At 41.5% G+C, this 16,054-nt stretch overlaps 1 protein-coding gene across 2 annotated transcripts in view; it reads left to right on the top strand.

Annotated features, from left to right (window-relative positions):
- LOC137626799 (ganglioside GM2 activator-like) overlaps positions 1-15,564 on the top strand; it is a 63,477-nt gene extending 47,913 nt beyond the window's left edge. For both annotated transcript variants that reach the window (XM_068357794.1, XM_068357787.1), the window contains exons 4-8: positions 4,602-4,658; positions 4,860-4,967; positions 13,546-13,722; positions 14,082-14,267; positions 15,238-15,564. In XM_068357794.1, coding sequence (XP_068213895.1) covers positions 4,602-4,658; positions 4,860-4,967; positions 13,546-13,722; positions 14,082-14,246 — 507 coding nt within the window. In that variant the 3' untranslated portion in view covers positions 14,247-14,267; positions 15,238-15,564. The remainder of the gene's footprint in view (positions 1-4,601; positions 4,659-4,859; positions 4,968-13,545; positions 13,723-14,081; positions 14,268-15,237) is intronic.
- The last annotated feature ends 490 nt before the right edge of the window (positions 15,565-16,054 follow it).

The raw sequence follows: 16,054 nt of genomic DNA, 5'->3' as shown, positions 1-16,054 counted from the left end.
CAGCCCACTACCTGCAAGACGTGACACACAGGAGACTCGATACGTTCTCTAACGGCCCTGTGGTGGCTGCACAACAGCTGGTCTAACCTCAGGCTCCTTAATGGACAGGTAGCAGAAGGTTGAGGGCACTGTTACCCAGTTTTAGTCTGCGTGAATGAAAAAGTATGTCTGGCCCTTACTTCTTTCTTCATCCTCCCCTCTCTTGGGGAATGCAGCATCCTGGGTCTCTGCATAGCTGACCTCAAATCTCTGCAGGTAAACCATGCTTCCTTGTGTTCCTAGTATTAAGTACAATACTGTCGCGTCCCCCATACCCTGACGAGGTGGTATGGGGACGTCCTAGCCTAGAATTCCATATAAAGGACTTCAGGTCAACTTCCTAGGACGAGTCACACTTCATCTCTCCACACACACTTATGTAGGCCGCTCGTTTCTTGCGTAGCAATAAACTTGTGAGGTGCAGGGACTCTTTCTCGAAGTGCTACGCACTCAGATTCTGAGTCCCCGGGTAAGCCAAAGCCAGTAAGGCTGGGGACTTTCCACCCTGCCTAAGGGTAAGTCACCCTATATAAATAGCGTGGTTTGTATTTCGGTTACGGAACAAATGACAAATTCGAAGATAATTTGTATTTTTCTTAACCATACAAACAGCTATTTACACATATTTGCCCGCCAGCCCTGTCCCCCGAGACAAGTCCTACCTCTAAGTGAAGTGAGGCAGCTCACCGGTGTGTGGAGGGGGGAGGGGTAGCTAGCTACCCCTCCCCTACCCCCGTGCTAACTAGCGCGGGGGTAGTTAAACCCTCATTAAAATTCTAATGGCTCGTAATTTCAGCTACGCCAAAAGGAAACTCTATGTAAATAGCTAAGGTTTGTATGGTTAGGAAAAATACAAATTATCTTCGAACTTGTCATATTTATGAGATTATTAAGGAAAAGGAAGGAATAGGTATAAAACGCAAATGATAATGGAACCATCAAAACATTTTCCTCCCCACTAGTTTTAACCACAGATTCTCATTATAGATCTATGGTAACATATTTTGAGATGATTAAGCTTCACGAACCAGTCTTCTGCTGTGATTTCTTGCATTCCAAGAAAACACAATACAAAAACTAAAATTGAATGTACCTGTATAGGTAGTAGGTTGGCCGGGGCACCAGCCACATATTGAGATACACGACTACTACTAGAAAGTTATTGGGTCCTTTGACTGGTTAGATACTGTAGTATTACTGTACACTGGTTATGGCTAATTTTTCCTTTGCTTACATATATACCGAATAGCCTGGCCTATTCTTTACACATTCTCCTCCTTCCTCATACATCTTAGAACACTGATGTAACCAAAAAAGTTCTTCTTAACTCAACAGGTTAACTGCTACGCTTACTTTCCACTTGGTAAGGGTAGAAGAGACTCTTTAGCTATGGTAAGCAGCTCTTCTAAGAGGACACTCCAAACTCAAACCATTGTTCCATAGTCATGGGTAGTGCTATATCCTGTGTACCATGGTCTTCCTCTGTATTGGGTTAGAATTTTCTTGCTTTAAGGTACACTTGAGCACACTACTGTATTCATGTTTCCTTATTTTCTTTCCTCACTGAGCTATTTTCCCTGTTGAAGCTCTTGGGCTTATAGCATCCTGTTTTTCCAATTAGGGTTGTAGCTTAGCTGGTAATAATAATAATGCATGTTACCCCAGTCAACCTTTGCTCTTGTGAGAAATGAAAAAAGAGAAAACCCTCCAAACAAAAAATTTTAGGGATTCTCATATTTGAAGGGAGTATGCAAGCCCTTCTGAAAGGAAGGCAAAGTTATGAAAAACTAGAAATGGAAGCAAGAGGAAGTTCTATAAGATTTACAAAATGATAATATCTACCAAACCACCCAATGTAGGATTGATAGCATTTCTAAAACAAAACCAGTTGGATTGGATGTTTTATGATATGGAGGTGCTTCACACATGAATTAATGATGAATTTCCTATGATTTAGTAGTGCTAAGGCCACAAAAGTAGTGATGAGTAAAGCCAATATGAAGCCAAAATATTTGCGGAACATACAGTATATGTATCAATAACATACCATACAAAACAAAAAGATCCCGAGGAAGCAACACCAAAAGACCACACACACACCCATAAGGGAGGGTCAACAAAGCGGCTGAGAGAAAACCCAACAAGGTTATTGAATGAACGTGTGTCGCTACCTAGAAATCCCAAACACAAGTACAGTGATCCCTCGCTACTTCGCGGTTCGACCATCGCGGATTCACCACTTCGCGGATTTTTTTCATAACGCATGTATACACATATATCGCGGATTTTCCGGAAATTTCGAAAATACCGCGATGTGACCGATGGTGCGAGATTGGAGAAAGTAAGGAAAATTGAGTCATGATTGATTTTCAATATAAATGAAACTTTGAGGAGCAACAAAGATATCATTTGTTAGAGAGATAGAGAGAGGTAAGGAATGGGAGGTAGTGAAAAGCAGCTCACAGAGAGAGAGAGAGGTAGAAAGAGAGAGAGAGGTAGAGAGAGAGAGAGAGGTAGAGAGAGAGAGAGAGAGAGAGTGTGTGTGTGTGTGTGTGTGTGTGTGTTGATTTAAATGTAATAAACAAAAAAATTTGATAGGTTATAACACATTGGTGCTTATGTAATATCAACTGTATACTGTAGACGGTTTGAATAAGTTAAGAAATGGTATAAACGATACTTTGTTAGTGTATTCGTACACTCTCAAGAGCAGCAGCTAGACGTCAGCTGATCTAATCACAGCCAAAAGTAAAACAAAAAGAAGTCAACAATACTCTCAATTTTTAAAACACCCGAAATTTAAAAACAAAAGTACACGCTTTCTTAATGTGCAATTAACTATTTAAAGAGTAGCAATTTTCTAGAATAAAATGATGTTTCCCAAAAATTAGTGGTTTGCTGATGAAATCGGATGCCGTATTTTTAGCAACGATTGAAATGGATGTAAACTCGGCATAATTTTTTCGTTTCGTATTTAATTGACACTAAGAAAACTAATTTTAGTTTCTTCATCTATATGTAAGTATTGTATAACACGAAGAAAGAGAGAGAGAGAGAGAGAGAGAGAGAGAGAGAGAGAGAGAGAGAGAGAGAGAGAGAGAGAGAGAGAGAGAGAGAATGAATCAGCTGTTGTAATTGAATGCCGTGTTTTTGTTTCGTGAGAATTTCATCGCCACGACTATAACAACAACATACTGTACTGAACTTTACAGTATTATACAGACTTCTGTAATATGATAAAGTAAAATATTTGTAATAACCTATTTTATATGAAATGGGGCTATTTTTTTTTTGTTTAAAATTTATTTTTATGTATGTAAAACAACTCTCTCTCTCTCTCTCTCTCTCTCTCTCTCTCTCTCTCTCTCTCTCTCTCTCTCTCTCTCTCTCTCTCTCTCTCTCGTAAATTGTTTTCCTGCTTTGCTACGTATGTATGATTTTATATAGATACGGTAAATAATATTTGTAATAACATATTTTCTAAAAGCTTTTACTGTAATATCATTATTTATCACTTTCATCATGCGCGTTAAATGCCTTCGTTTGTTTACTGAGCGTACTTTATGACGCCGTCGTTATAAAGAAAAACATTTCATTTGGAAGTCCTAAGAAAAATGAAGTAAAACATTGGTAATAACAAAATCAACATACTGTACTGAATAATCAATATAATCGATGCAAAAACTAACCTATACACAGATGTGTAAATGCGTTTGTTTCTTCATTATGATCAGAGATAAACTAAACAAAACATTGGTTGTCATTTTTCATCGTGCTTTTTGGCGTGTTTAGGAAACCCATGATATAAAATCGCCTTTAATATTTGTGCCTCTTTTAGTTTAGGGTACTGTTGTACATGCATTAAGTGTTCTGTACATTAAAGGGTAGTTTGTTAACAGTACTACGTACAAGGGAAGGTTTTAAAAGTCTGAATATACATGTTAAATAAATATGTAAATATAGTGTCACTACTTCGCGGATTTTCACCTATCGCGGTCGGGTCTGGAACCTATCTACCGCGATAAACGAGGGGTCACTGTATTATACTCAGTTTGGGAGCAGGGATCTCCAAAATGCCTGACATCTTCAAAAACACAAAATAACACAGAGCTACAAAAAACACGTCCGAACGTTCATGGGTGCTAACAAGGAATGATGGGAGAAGGATAGGTAGTAGTGGTGGGGGGGGGGGGGCAGTAGCTGTAGTGAACAACACCTCGTAGTAACGGGGGATTTTGAGGAGGGAGAAGTCTAATTGGAAAGGGACCTCTGGTAGTGGTATCACTCGCCCCAGTTTTAATACCGACACCCTTTAGGGGTGAGCGAGCTGGATATATTCCTGGCATTCCATGCAACTTTTTTCTCTGGTATATTTAGCAGTATTTATACCTTTGAAATGATGCTTTAAGGAGCATTTCACGGAGCGACACAGGTTGAGCCCAGAAATAGATTTTTCCTTCGTCAAAATCCCTTCTATAGTAAATTTAGAATTTCATAATGAATCTCATATTGTTAAGGAGGTGTGTTTTTATGAAATGTCTCAGCAATGTAATTTATTTCAGCTGTACCGCGTTCATTTCTCCTGGCGAAATTGTGGCAATAAGGAGGACCCCATGCAAGTTAGTGCATTGACATATTGTTAAAATGAATTTTAAAAGGGTAACTTCTTTGGATTTATGATTATATAAAATAGTTCATATGACTATACTTGTTCAGAAGGCCTCATCATTTGAAAACATTTAGCAAAGAAATTGAGGACGAGTTTTGCAATAAGGAATTTTATCATAATAATTCCAAGTTTAAAATGTTCTCTATTTCAGCTGAGCAATCTACAAGTCTTGCCTGATCCAGTTATTTTGGATAAGAACATTACCATTGATCTTATATCCTCTCTTGGAATTGACATCGATGCTGATCATCCTTTAAGTGTAAGTACCTTAAAGTTAGTTGCAGTTATGATTTCTGTATTCTTGAAATTGTGCTTATGTTGTTTCATTTAGGATTTCATGCCTCGAATATTATTACGATGACTCTTCAATGATGTTTACATTGCTTCCTCTCCAGAAGCCTGGTTTAATAGACACTTAGCTGTAGAATTTTGAAATATTTTGAAAATTATCCCATTTTCTTTCTCGTCAACAAATACATGCCCTTTACAAAGAAACAGAGCCCTCTATTGTTAAATGGTAAGAAGCCCAGGTTGGTGCGTCAGTTAGTCTAGTTTTCAGTTATCTCCATTGACCGATGACGATGGCACACTCTCAGATTGTTTACATATTGTCATTAAGATGTCTTCCCCTGGTTTAGTTAGCAATTATTGCATGGAATGTGCACGGGAATTATTTCTGGGAGATCGTGATCTGCATTCCCTTTGTGTATCTTGTTGGAAGCAATTCTGTAGTTTAAATAATCACCGTGAAGAGTGCATTTCACTCTTGTATCATTCATGGAAAAGTATGTCAATGGTTGCTGATCAAGTTACCAGTTCTAGCACTAAAGGAAACTTGCTGTTAGTTCAAGGGAGAAGCCGGGGAAGACTAGGCTAATTGATTATAGCAGGATAACAATGACATTGACTTGCCTCCACCTTTAGACAACACATGTTCAACCACCTTTCAATAGTGATGAGCTTCACAAGCTCTAGACATCACTTGCTCCCTTTGTCAAATGTCACAAGTCCAGTGAATCCTCCCTTAGTCATGATATCTAGAGGAGGAATAATGTCGACTTTGAAACTGAAAACTAGGTCAACTGATGCAACAACTTGGGCTCCTTACCAATGACCGATAGAGAGCTCTGTTTCTTTAAGAGCATGCACTTGTTGAACTTAAAATATTCTGGGCAAGTGTCGATTAAACCGGGATTCTGGAGAAAAAGCAATATGAACATTAGGGGAATACAGAAATGAGAAGCTTTATCAAAATTCTTTTTATCAGAAGCAAAAGTTATTGTTTATTTATTCTTAAGTTATATTTGGTATCAGTTTAAAATGATTCTTCATACTGAAGGGACTTTTTTTTTTTTTTCCTGTTAGAAAGTATTGGTTGTTTGTTAAAGCAGAAATTGATTAAGGGTACTTGTATGTTCCTACTTTTACTCTAATGTTTTTGACATTATCTTAATTTCAGTAATATATTCCTACTTGAATGAAAAATGAAAAAAAAAAATTAACATAACAAATTGTTATACTGTACGTGCAAGTGTTGTGGAACATCCATTCAATAATGTTAACTTTACCCGATATTGTAAATATTTCTCATAAGAGTTATCAGTGGAATTTGTATATCCTGATGATATGGAAACATATGCCGAGAGGTCTTTAATAGACCTTCTGTATGGAAAATGTACCCAACCCAGAAAAATGTCTTTTTCAATATTAATCTTACCCGGTGATCATGTAGCTGCAGCTCTGCTGCCCGACAGAAAAAACCTACGGGCGGGATACGCCAGCGATCGCTATACAGGTGGGGGTGTACAACAACAGCGCCATCTGTCGAGTAGATACTCCAGTACTTCTTGTCAACAAAGAACCAATTTTCTCTCTGTCGTGCCACCGGCAAGACCTACTTGATACGCTGTTGTTTCTGGAGTTGATTTTCACGCTATTTGGTGATGTATTCTCTCTAGTTATTAGCTTTCGCTGTACAGGAGTTATCATCAATACCTTATCAAGCTTTATTGATTAGATTTTGGATTATTTGTTGACGACTTGGATAGATTTTGGATTTCCCCCTTTGACTAATTCAAGATGTCTGACCCTACTCAAGTCCCCAAGTACAGGCAGTGTAGCGCTAGGGACTGTTCTAGGCATCTTCCGAAGGCCTCTATAGATCCTCACACCGTTTGTTCCAATTGTAGGGGTAAAGCCTGTCAATTGGAAGATCGATGTGAGGAATGCGTTGGGCTTTCGGAATTCGATTTTCAAGAATTCCTTAAGAATGCACGTAGGCTAGAGAAGGATAGGATCAGGAGGAGTTCGTCTCGCTCTTTTGATTTTTCCTCTCCCCATGCCCCACAACCTATTCCTTCCCCTGTAGTGGTTACACCCGACCCTTCTACTAGCTCTCAGCAACCCTCGATGGCGGACATGATGCGTGCCATTCAGGCTCTTGGTGACAGAGTTGAGTCATTAGCGAATGACCGCAATCAACTCTTGGCCGACGTCAAAGAGTTGAAGGAGAAAAGTGCAGTGGGAAGTGTAGTGAGTGCAAGTGCTGTGAAAAGTGTCAGTGTTACGCATGAGGGTGCATCTGTTCGTGCCAGTCGTCCTCCCAGTCCGGGACCTCTTGCAAGCTCCCAAGCCCAGGGGAGAAGCAATGTCGAAGGACCAAAGGGTTCGACAGGCCTTGATCAGCGTACAGATGTACCCTCAGTGGTTGCGGACGTATCTTGCAGAGATCGTCCCATCCACAAACAGACGAGTGAGCCCATTCATTCCTCGTCTGCGGAAGAAGTTTCTCGTCAGAAACGCTGGACCAAGGTCTCACGACCTCTCAAGCGCAAGGTCCCTTCCGAGCGAGTCCAACGGCCCAGGTGTAGCCACTGGGTCAGTTCGGACTCGCCGCAGTCTTCCGAAGACTGCACACCTCCCAAGAGAGGTAGAGTGGTTCCGCAGCAGGCAATCACTCCGTCTGTTGCCGCACCAACCGCTGTAGACCCTAAGTGGTCTATGCTGCAGTCTATGCAGACTCAGCTAGCTTCCTTCATGCAGGAGTATCGTGCTGAGAAGGTTGACGCTGCACCCGTTAACCTACAACCTGCCACGGTTGTGCGCTCAGCTGACACTGCGGCTGCCTGCTCCCACACTCCGGCTGTGAGAGCTCCACCACCGATGCGCAGTCGACCCTGCCAGACGCATGTTGACGTTAGCCGACGTGCGGCACCCTCCGTTGACATGCGTGAGCTACCGCATCAGCAGTGGGAAGGTACTGTCAAGCTGCCGTGTTTTGACGCAATGCGGCAGTCTCCGCAACCCACGGCAGTCCCCACCACGCACCACCACTCCGCTTTTGTTGTTGCCAGCTCTCAGACTGACCAGCAGCGGCATGATGTGGGATCCAGTGCAGCTACGCATGCACCCGTGCTGCCGGATTCAGCCGTTCAGCTTTCTTCTCCTCCTTTGCCGCTTCCTCCTCAGCATTCGGATGAAGGAATCTCTGATGACGACGAAGCTGCGCATTTGGACGATCAACACTCCGACATAGATGAACCCAAGACTACGCCTCCCTCCTTAGACTTTAGGAAAGTCCTTGCCCTGTTTAAGGAGTTGTATCCGGACCAGTTTGTGTCTGCAGCCCCACGCTCACCTCCCTCTGAGTTCGCTTTAGGCATGCAGTCAGCAGCTCCTGCCTTTACGAAGCTCGTACTCGCGCGCTCATCCAAGAGAGCTTTAAGGGTACTGGGAGAGTGGTTGCAGGCCAAGAAGCAACTTGGGAAGACATCCTTCATCTTTCCCCCGACCAAGCTTGCTTCCAAATCTAGCGTCTGGTATGCCACGGGAGAAGTTCTCGGCTTGGGAGTTCCTGCCTCTGCCCAGGGCGACTTCTCAAGTCTGGTAGACTCTCCCCGCAGACTGGCTATGAGACGCTCCAAGATTTGCTGGACCTTTTCAGACATGGACCATCTTTTGAAGGGAGTTTTTCGTGCTTTTGAGATCTTCAACTTCCTGGACTGGTGTTTGGGAGCGTTGAGCAGAAAGACCTCCCCTTCGGATAAGGACTCTGCCATGCTCATCATGTCATGCATGGACAAAGCCATTCGGGATGGGTCTGGCGAGCTTGCGGCTTCTTTCGTGTCTGGAGTTCTTAAGAAGCGAGACCACCTTTGCTCCTCCTTGTCGGCGGGGATCACACCATGTCAGAAGTCAGAGCTGATGTTTGCTCCGCTATCCAAGTGTCTCTTTCCTGAAGAGCTGATCAAGGGGATTGCTGCCTCGTTGATCCAGAAAGACACCCATGACCTGGTGGCGTCATCCGCACGTAAAGTCACAGCTTTACCTTCCGTGCCTAGACCTAGGATGGACACACCAGCGTCTAGGTTCATTCCGCCCTTTCGTGGCAGAACCTCCAGCAGAGGAGGTACCCGTGCCGATAGTCAACGTGGCAAAAAGAAGAAGGGTTCCAAGTCCTCAAAAGGCAGAGTCTGACTGCCATCTTCTCCAGACAGCAGTGGGAGCCAGGCTCAAGAACTACTGGCAGGCCTGGGAGAACAGGGGTGCAGACGCACAGTCTGTGAAGTTACTCAGAGGGGTACAGGATTCCATTCTTGCGCAAGCCCCCTCTAGCAACTACTCCCATCGACCTCTCTCCCAGGTACAGAGAGGAGGACAAGAGGCTAGCTTTACAGCAAGAGGTGTCTCTCTTGCTACAAAAGGGAGCGGTAGTCATAGTCCGGGACCATCAATCCCCGGGCTTCTACAACCGTCTCTTCTTAGTAGCGAAGAAGACAGGAGGGTGGAGACCGGTGCTGGACGTCAGTGCTCTAAATGTCTTTGTCACCAAGCAGACGTTCACCATGGAGACGACGAAGTCGGTGCTAGCATCGGTCAGGAAGGAAGACTGGATGGTCTCGTTAAACCTAAAGGACGCGTACTTTCACGTCCCCATCCACCCAGATTCCCAACCTTTCCTAAGGTTCGTCTTTGGGAAGGTGGTTTACCAGTTCCAAGCCCTGTGCTTTGGCCTAAGCACGGCACCTCTAGTGTTTACCAAACTGATGAGGAATATTGCCAAATTCCTGCATTTGGCAGACATCAGAGCCTCCCTCTATTTGGACGACTGGCTTTTAAGAGCTGCGTCAAGTCGTCGCTGTCTGGAGAATCTCAAATGGACTATGGATCTGACCAAGGAATTGGGTCTCCTGGTCAATATAGAAAAGTCCCAACTCATCCCATCCCAAACTATAGTCTATCTAGGTATGGAGATTCTGAGTCAAGCTTTTCGGGCTTTTCCGTCGGCCCCCAGAATCAGTCAAGCCCAAGAATGCATCCAGAGCATGCTGAAAAGGAACCGATGTTCAGTCAGACAGTGGATGAGTCTAATAGGGACGCTTTCATCGCTGGACCAGTTCATCGCGTTAGGGAGACTCCACCTCCGACCCCTTCAGTATCACCTAGCTGCTCACTGGAGAAAGGACATGACGCTAGAAGCGGTCTCAGTTCCTATATCCGAAGAGATGAAGTCTGCACTGACTTGGTGGAAGAACAGCATTCTTCTCAAGGAAGGTCTACCACTGGCTGTTCAGACCCCCGACCACCTTCTCTTCTCGGACGCATCGGACACGGGCTGGGGTGCGACACTGGACGGTCGGGAATGCTCGGGCACGTGGAATCCGGATCAAAGAGCACTACACATCAACTGCAAGGAGCTACTGGCAGTTCATCTGGCCTTGAGAAGCTTCAAGTCCCTCCTTCTAGGCAAGGTGGTGGAGGTGAACTCCGACAACACTACAGCCTTGGCGTACATCTCCAAGCAAGGAGGGACTCATTCGATGACGTTGTTCGAGATCGCAAGGGACCTCCTCACCTGGTCAAGAGATCGAAAGATATCGCTTGTAACGAGGTTCATTCAAGGCGACATGAATGTCATGGCAGACCGCCTCAGCCGGAAGGGTCAGATCATCCCTACAGAATGGACCTTTCACAAGAATGTTTGCAACAGACTATGGGCCCTGTGGGGTCAGCCCACCATAGATCTGTTCGCTACCTCGATGACCAAGAGGCTCCCAATTTATTGCTCACCGATTCCGGACCCAGCAGCAGTTCACGTAGATGCCTTTCTTCTGGATTGGTCCCATCTAGACCTTTATGCGTTCCCCCCCGTTCAAGATTGTCAACAAGGTACTGCAGAAGTTCGCCTCTCACGAAGGGACAAGGTTGACGTTGGTTGCTCCCCTCTGGCCCGCGAGAGAATGGTTCACCGAGGTACTGCAATGGCTAGTAGACGTTCCCAGGACTCTTCCTCTAAGAGTGGACCTTCTGCGTCAGCCGCACGTAAAGAAGGTACACCCAAGCCTCCACGCTCTTTGTCTGACTGCCTTCAGACTATCGAAAGACTCTCAAGAGCTAGAGGCTTTTCGAAGGAGGCAGCCAGAGCGATTGCCAGAGCAAGGAGGACATCCACTCTCAAGGTCTACCAGTCAAAATGGGAAGTCTTCCGAAGCTGGTGCAAGGCGAATTCAGTATCCTCAACCAGTACCTCTGTAACGCAGATAGCTGACTTCCTTTTACACCTAAGGAAGGTAAGATCCCTATCAGCTCCTACGATCAAAGGTTACAGAAGCATGTTGGCAGCAGTCTTCCGCCACAGAGGCTTAGATCTTTCCAACAACAAAGATCTACAGGACCTCCTTAAGTCTTTTGAGACATCAAAGGAGCGTCGGTTAGCCACACCAGGTTGGAACTTAGACGTGGTTTTAAGGTTCCTGATGTCAGCAAGGTTCGAACCGCTTCAATCAGCCTCTTTTAAAGATCTCACTTTGAAGACTCTTTTCCTCGTTTGCCTAGCAACAGCTAAAAGGGTCAGTGAGATACACGCCTTCAGCAGGAACATAGGATTTACATCTGAAACGGCTACATGTTCCTTACAGCTTGGTTTTTTAGCTAAAAATGAACTCCCTTCTCGTCCTTGGCCCAAATCGTTCGAGATTCCAAGTCTGTCCAGTTTGGTTGGAAACGAACAAGAGAGAGTACTATGCCCAGTAAGAGCTCTTAAGTACTATTTAAGACGTACAAAGCCATTACGAGGACAATCAGAAGCTTTATGGTGTTCTATTAAGAAACCTGCTTTACCGATGTCGAAGAACGCAGTTTCTTATTACATCAGACTTTTGATTAGAGAAGCCCATTCTCATCTGAAGGAGGAAGACCATGCTTTGCTGAAGGTAAGGACACATGAAGTTAGAGCTGTCACTACTTCAGTGACCTTCAAACAGAACCGATCTCTGCAGAGTGTAATGGATGCAACCTATTGGAGAAGCAAGTCAGTGTTCGCATCATTTTACCTTAAAGATGTCCAGTCTCTTTACGAGAACTGCTACACCCTGGGACCATTCGTAGCAGCGAGTGCAGTAGTAGGTGAGGGCTCAACCACTACATTCCCATAATCCCATAACCTTTTTTAATCTTTCTCTTGAAATGCTTTTTATTGTTGTTTTTGGGTTGTACGGAAGGCTAAGAAGCCTTTCGCATCCTGGTTGATTTGGCGGGTGGTCAAATTCTTTCTTGTGAAGCACCTAGATTAGAGGTTGTGATGAGGTCCTTTAGTATGGGTTGCAGCCCTTCATACTTCAGCACCTAGGAGTCGCTCAGCATCCTAAGAGGATCGCGAGGCTCAGTAAGGAAGACGTACTTAAAAAGGCAGAGTAATGGTTCAAGTCGACTTCCTTACCAGGTACTTATTAATTTTATGTCTGTTATTTTGAATAACTGCTAAAATGAAATACGGGATACTTAGCTTCTAATGTTAACATGTATGCTGGTCTCCACCCACCCCCCTGGGTGTGAATCAGCTACATGATCACCGGGTAAGATTAATATTGAAAAATGTTATTTTCCTTAGTAAAATAAATTTTTGAATATACTTACCCAGTGATCATGAATTAAAGGACCCTCCCTTCCTCCCCATAGAGACCCAGTGGACCGAGGAGAAAATTGGTTCTTTGTTGACAAGAAGTACTGGAGTACCTACTCGACAGATGGCGCTGTTGTTGTACACCCCCACCTGTATAGCGATCGCTGGCGTATCCCGCCCGTAGGTTTTTTCTGTCGGGCAGCAGAGCTGCAGCTACATGATCACCGGGTAAGTATATTCACAAATTTATTTTACTAAGGAAAATAACATTTTACTAAGGAAAATAACATTTTAGTAGTACAGTACAGTATTCCTATCATAATGATCAAAGCAGGTTGCTAAAAGAATGTGTAAAACTATTGGGGATAATAGATTAGCTTGATTACTAGTAAGTGAAAAATATATCATTAGAAGAAATAACCAAGATTGGTACATCATCAGATATAATGACAGATGTGTATATAGTATTGTTGAGTAGAACAGTACTGGTCGAGAGCCTTTTGCTAACGAAATGTCTTGGCAAGCCTAGGTACACTGTATTATTATTATTAGTAGTAGTAGTAGTAGTAGTAGTAGTAGTAGTAGTAGTAGTAGTAGTAGTAGTAGTAGTAGTAGTAGTAGGAGCCAAGCTACAATCCTGGTTGAAAAAATAGAATGCTACAAGCACAAGGCCTCCAACAGGGAAAGTAGTCCGGTGAGGAAGGGAAATAAGAAAATTTATGCATAAGTTTATTTTGTTTTGAAAACTAACTCTTATATTAGTTTTTCTTATTAATAAAGCTTTTATTATTTATGCCACATTTAAATCTATGGATTGTATATGGGAATAGGGGTTTCTGAAAAAAGTAAATTTACCTATACAGTATTGCTCTTTTTAGCCTTGGAAACATTAGTTCCAGAAAGGTTAAAATGTCAGTGTACATAAATTGTTTTACAGGCTGACATCACTCTGGAGCGACATATTGGTTTTATCTGGGTGGAGATTCCTTGCGTTCTAGAGGTGGGATCATGTTTTTACGAAGACATCTGCAAAGTCATTCCTTTTACTCCAGACGAACCCTGCCCTGATCCATTTCCACGCTTTAATGTTCCATGCCACTGTCCTATAAAACACGTAAGTGGGTTATTGTATGAATTTGTAACTAAAGTTAGAGAAATGGAATTAATAATTCAAATTTGCAGTAAATACATTAGGTAAAACACTGCATATGATAAGAATGTGTCATAACTTTATAGAATATTTTTCTCCAATGTCTGCTTCTTTATTTGGTGTGATTTTTTTAAAAATGTATTTCACTATCAGAGAATATCTATTTGAAATAAAGGTAATTTAAAGAGTTGGATAAATTATGGTATATATATAAAACAGTACTAAGTTTTTTTTTATCTTAATTGGCTAAGAATGCAAAATTTTTAAGGGGTTTACAATATTTTTTTTTTTTTAGCAAATAAAGCATAATTTTTTTTTTCCAGGGAGCGTACAACATAAGAAATGGGACATTTAATCTATCAGCAATTTTGGAAATGATTCCTCTACCCCAGTGGTTGGCGTCTGGAGATTATTATGGAAAAGTTATTGCATCTCAGAAAGGGAAGGAGATGGGATGTTATGAAGTGTATGCGTCTGTAAAATCTTAAAGAAACCCCTGAAGAATTAAGGTAAGTGTTTAAAGGATTGCCTATTACCTTGAAGATTAAAGATTTTAAATGATCTTAATACTGTTTATGTTGATTGAGTTGTAGTGTTGGGATTTTTGCAGAATGTCTTTACCTTTTGCCATAGGTTTTTTGTTCGTTACAATCATATATTTTTCCCCTAGCATTATGAAATATTAGGTGGCAACAAAATCTAGTATGTTGTGGAGCTTATTTAGCTTTTTCTTTTATTTACTACATTTCATTTACTCAATGATTGCAATTTTTACACATGAAAGGTATTGAACAGCATTTTATTTTACTAACTTTGGAAAAAAAAATGCGTTGTCGAGACATAACAGATGGTTACTTATCCTTAAACCCTCACAGCCTAAAGACCAATTCCCCTTGCCACAAACACCCATAGAAATGAATCAAGGTTTTAAAATGCTTTGGAATTTTCCTCTTGAATTACTGCAAAAGAAAGGGGGTCCAGTTAGGCATTTGATATTATCGGCACTGTATTTCATATACTGTATTCAACGAGCATTCTTATGAATAAATAGGATTTTATAATAATGTGGGAAATTTAAAGAATTTTTTTATAAATTGAAAGTTTTTGATTTCCGAACGTAAAACTTTACATATTTTGAATCTATATACTTTACTAATTGTTGGGCAGTATATCTTTTTTTATTAGATACACTTCACTATTTGCTTCGTTCAAAATCTTTCAAGAGGAAACTGAACTCTTATTTCATGAGTCTTTTGACAGTGACGATTTAACAGTAAATGAACAATATGTGATATGAAATGTTAAATACTCTGAACGAACAAGGTAAAACTAGTGGATGTCCTGTGGAGAGAGGGGTTCCCCTGCTGTATGGGACCGGAAAAGCAGCCATCAAAGTAAAGTTAAGTAAAGTAAGTAATGATTATCATATCAGTCACACCATACCTATACTGTACTATATAATTTCTTTTCCAATTGCAGATTGCCTTTCAATGCTGATATCAAGAATAACAAGTATTCAGCAGAAGAGCTCAAGTTTGTTTTTCAAGTACAAGATCAGCCATAATTAATTAACTCTTTATCCTGTTCCTTGTTAATATTGATCCATTTGATAAGGTGCTTCTATTTCTTGAGAGTTATCTCATGGTCCAAATGACTCGTCGGGTGAAGATGAACACATTAGGTGATCAAATGTCATAGATGTTTTGTATTTCATTTGAAGTAAAATTCAAATTTAATGTTTTACTACATATTTGCCATACTAAACTCATGCAGTTCTCCCAAGGTTATAAAAGATTAAAGCCATTTCGATCTTTCAATAACAATTTTTGTTAGATTAAAAGTAAGTCGTAACATTTAAAACACACTGCTAATAAACGGACCAGTAACTTGAACATTAATATATATATTGATATGTGTTTTATCTTATTTCAGGGACAGTAATTTTGAGGTGCTTTTATATGTGTATAACAGGGTTATGAATCTATATGAATTGAGATGGAACATATGAATAGAACTTAGCTTTTAGTATATATTTTGATAAATTGAAGAATTAAGATGGAATATATTATGAGTAGAACTTAGCTTTCATAAGGTTTGGTAATTTTGCAATATTACCTGTTGAGAGTTGCAGGTCATGCATAGGAGTGAGATAAACTTATCAGGGATAATCATTAATATTTAGTTGAAAGTTGTACAGTAGTTGAAATGAATTGATTCTCTTATTCATGAAAGGTGAAGTTTGTGGAGTTGTGCAGGTCATTTAATCATGTGCTCAAACTTGGGGTGATGTTTTAGA

This window comes from Palaemon carinicauda, chromosome 2 (genome assembly GCF_036898095.1).
Source record: "Palaemon carinicauda isolate YSFRI2023 chromosome 2, ASM3689809v2, whole genome shotgun sequence".
Lineage (NCBI taxonomy): Eukaryota > Metazoa > Arthropoda > Malacostraca > Decapoda > Palaemonidae > Palaemon > Palaemon carinicauda.
This window is presented reverse-complemented; position numbering and strand designations above follow the sequence as displayed.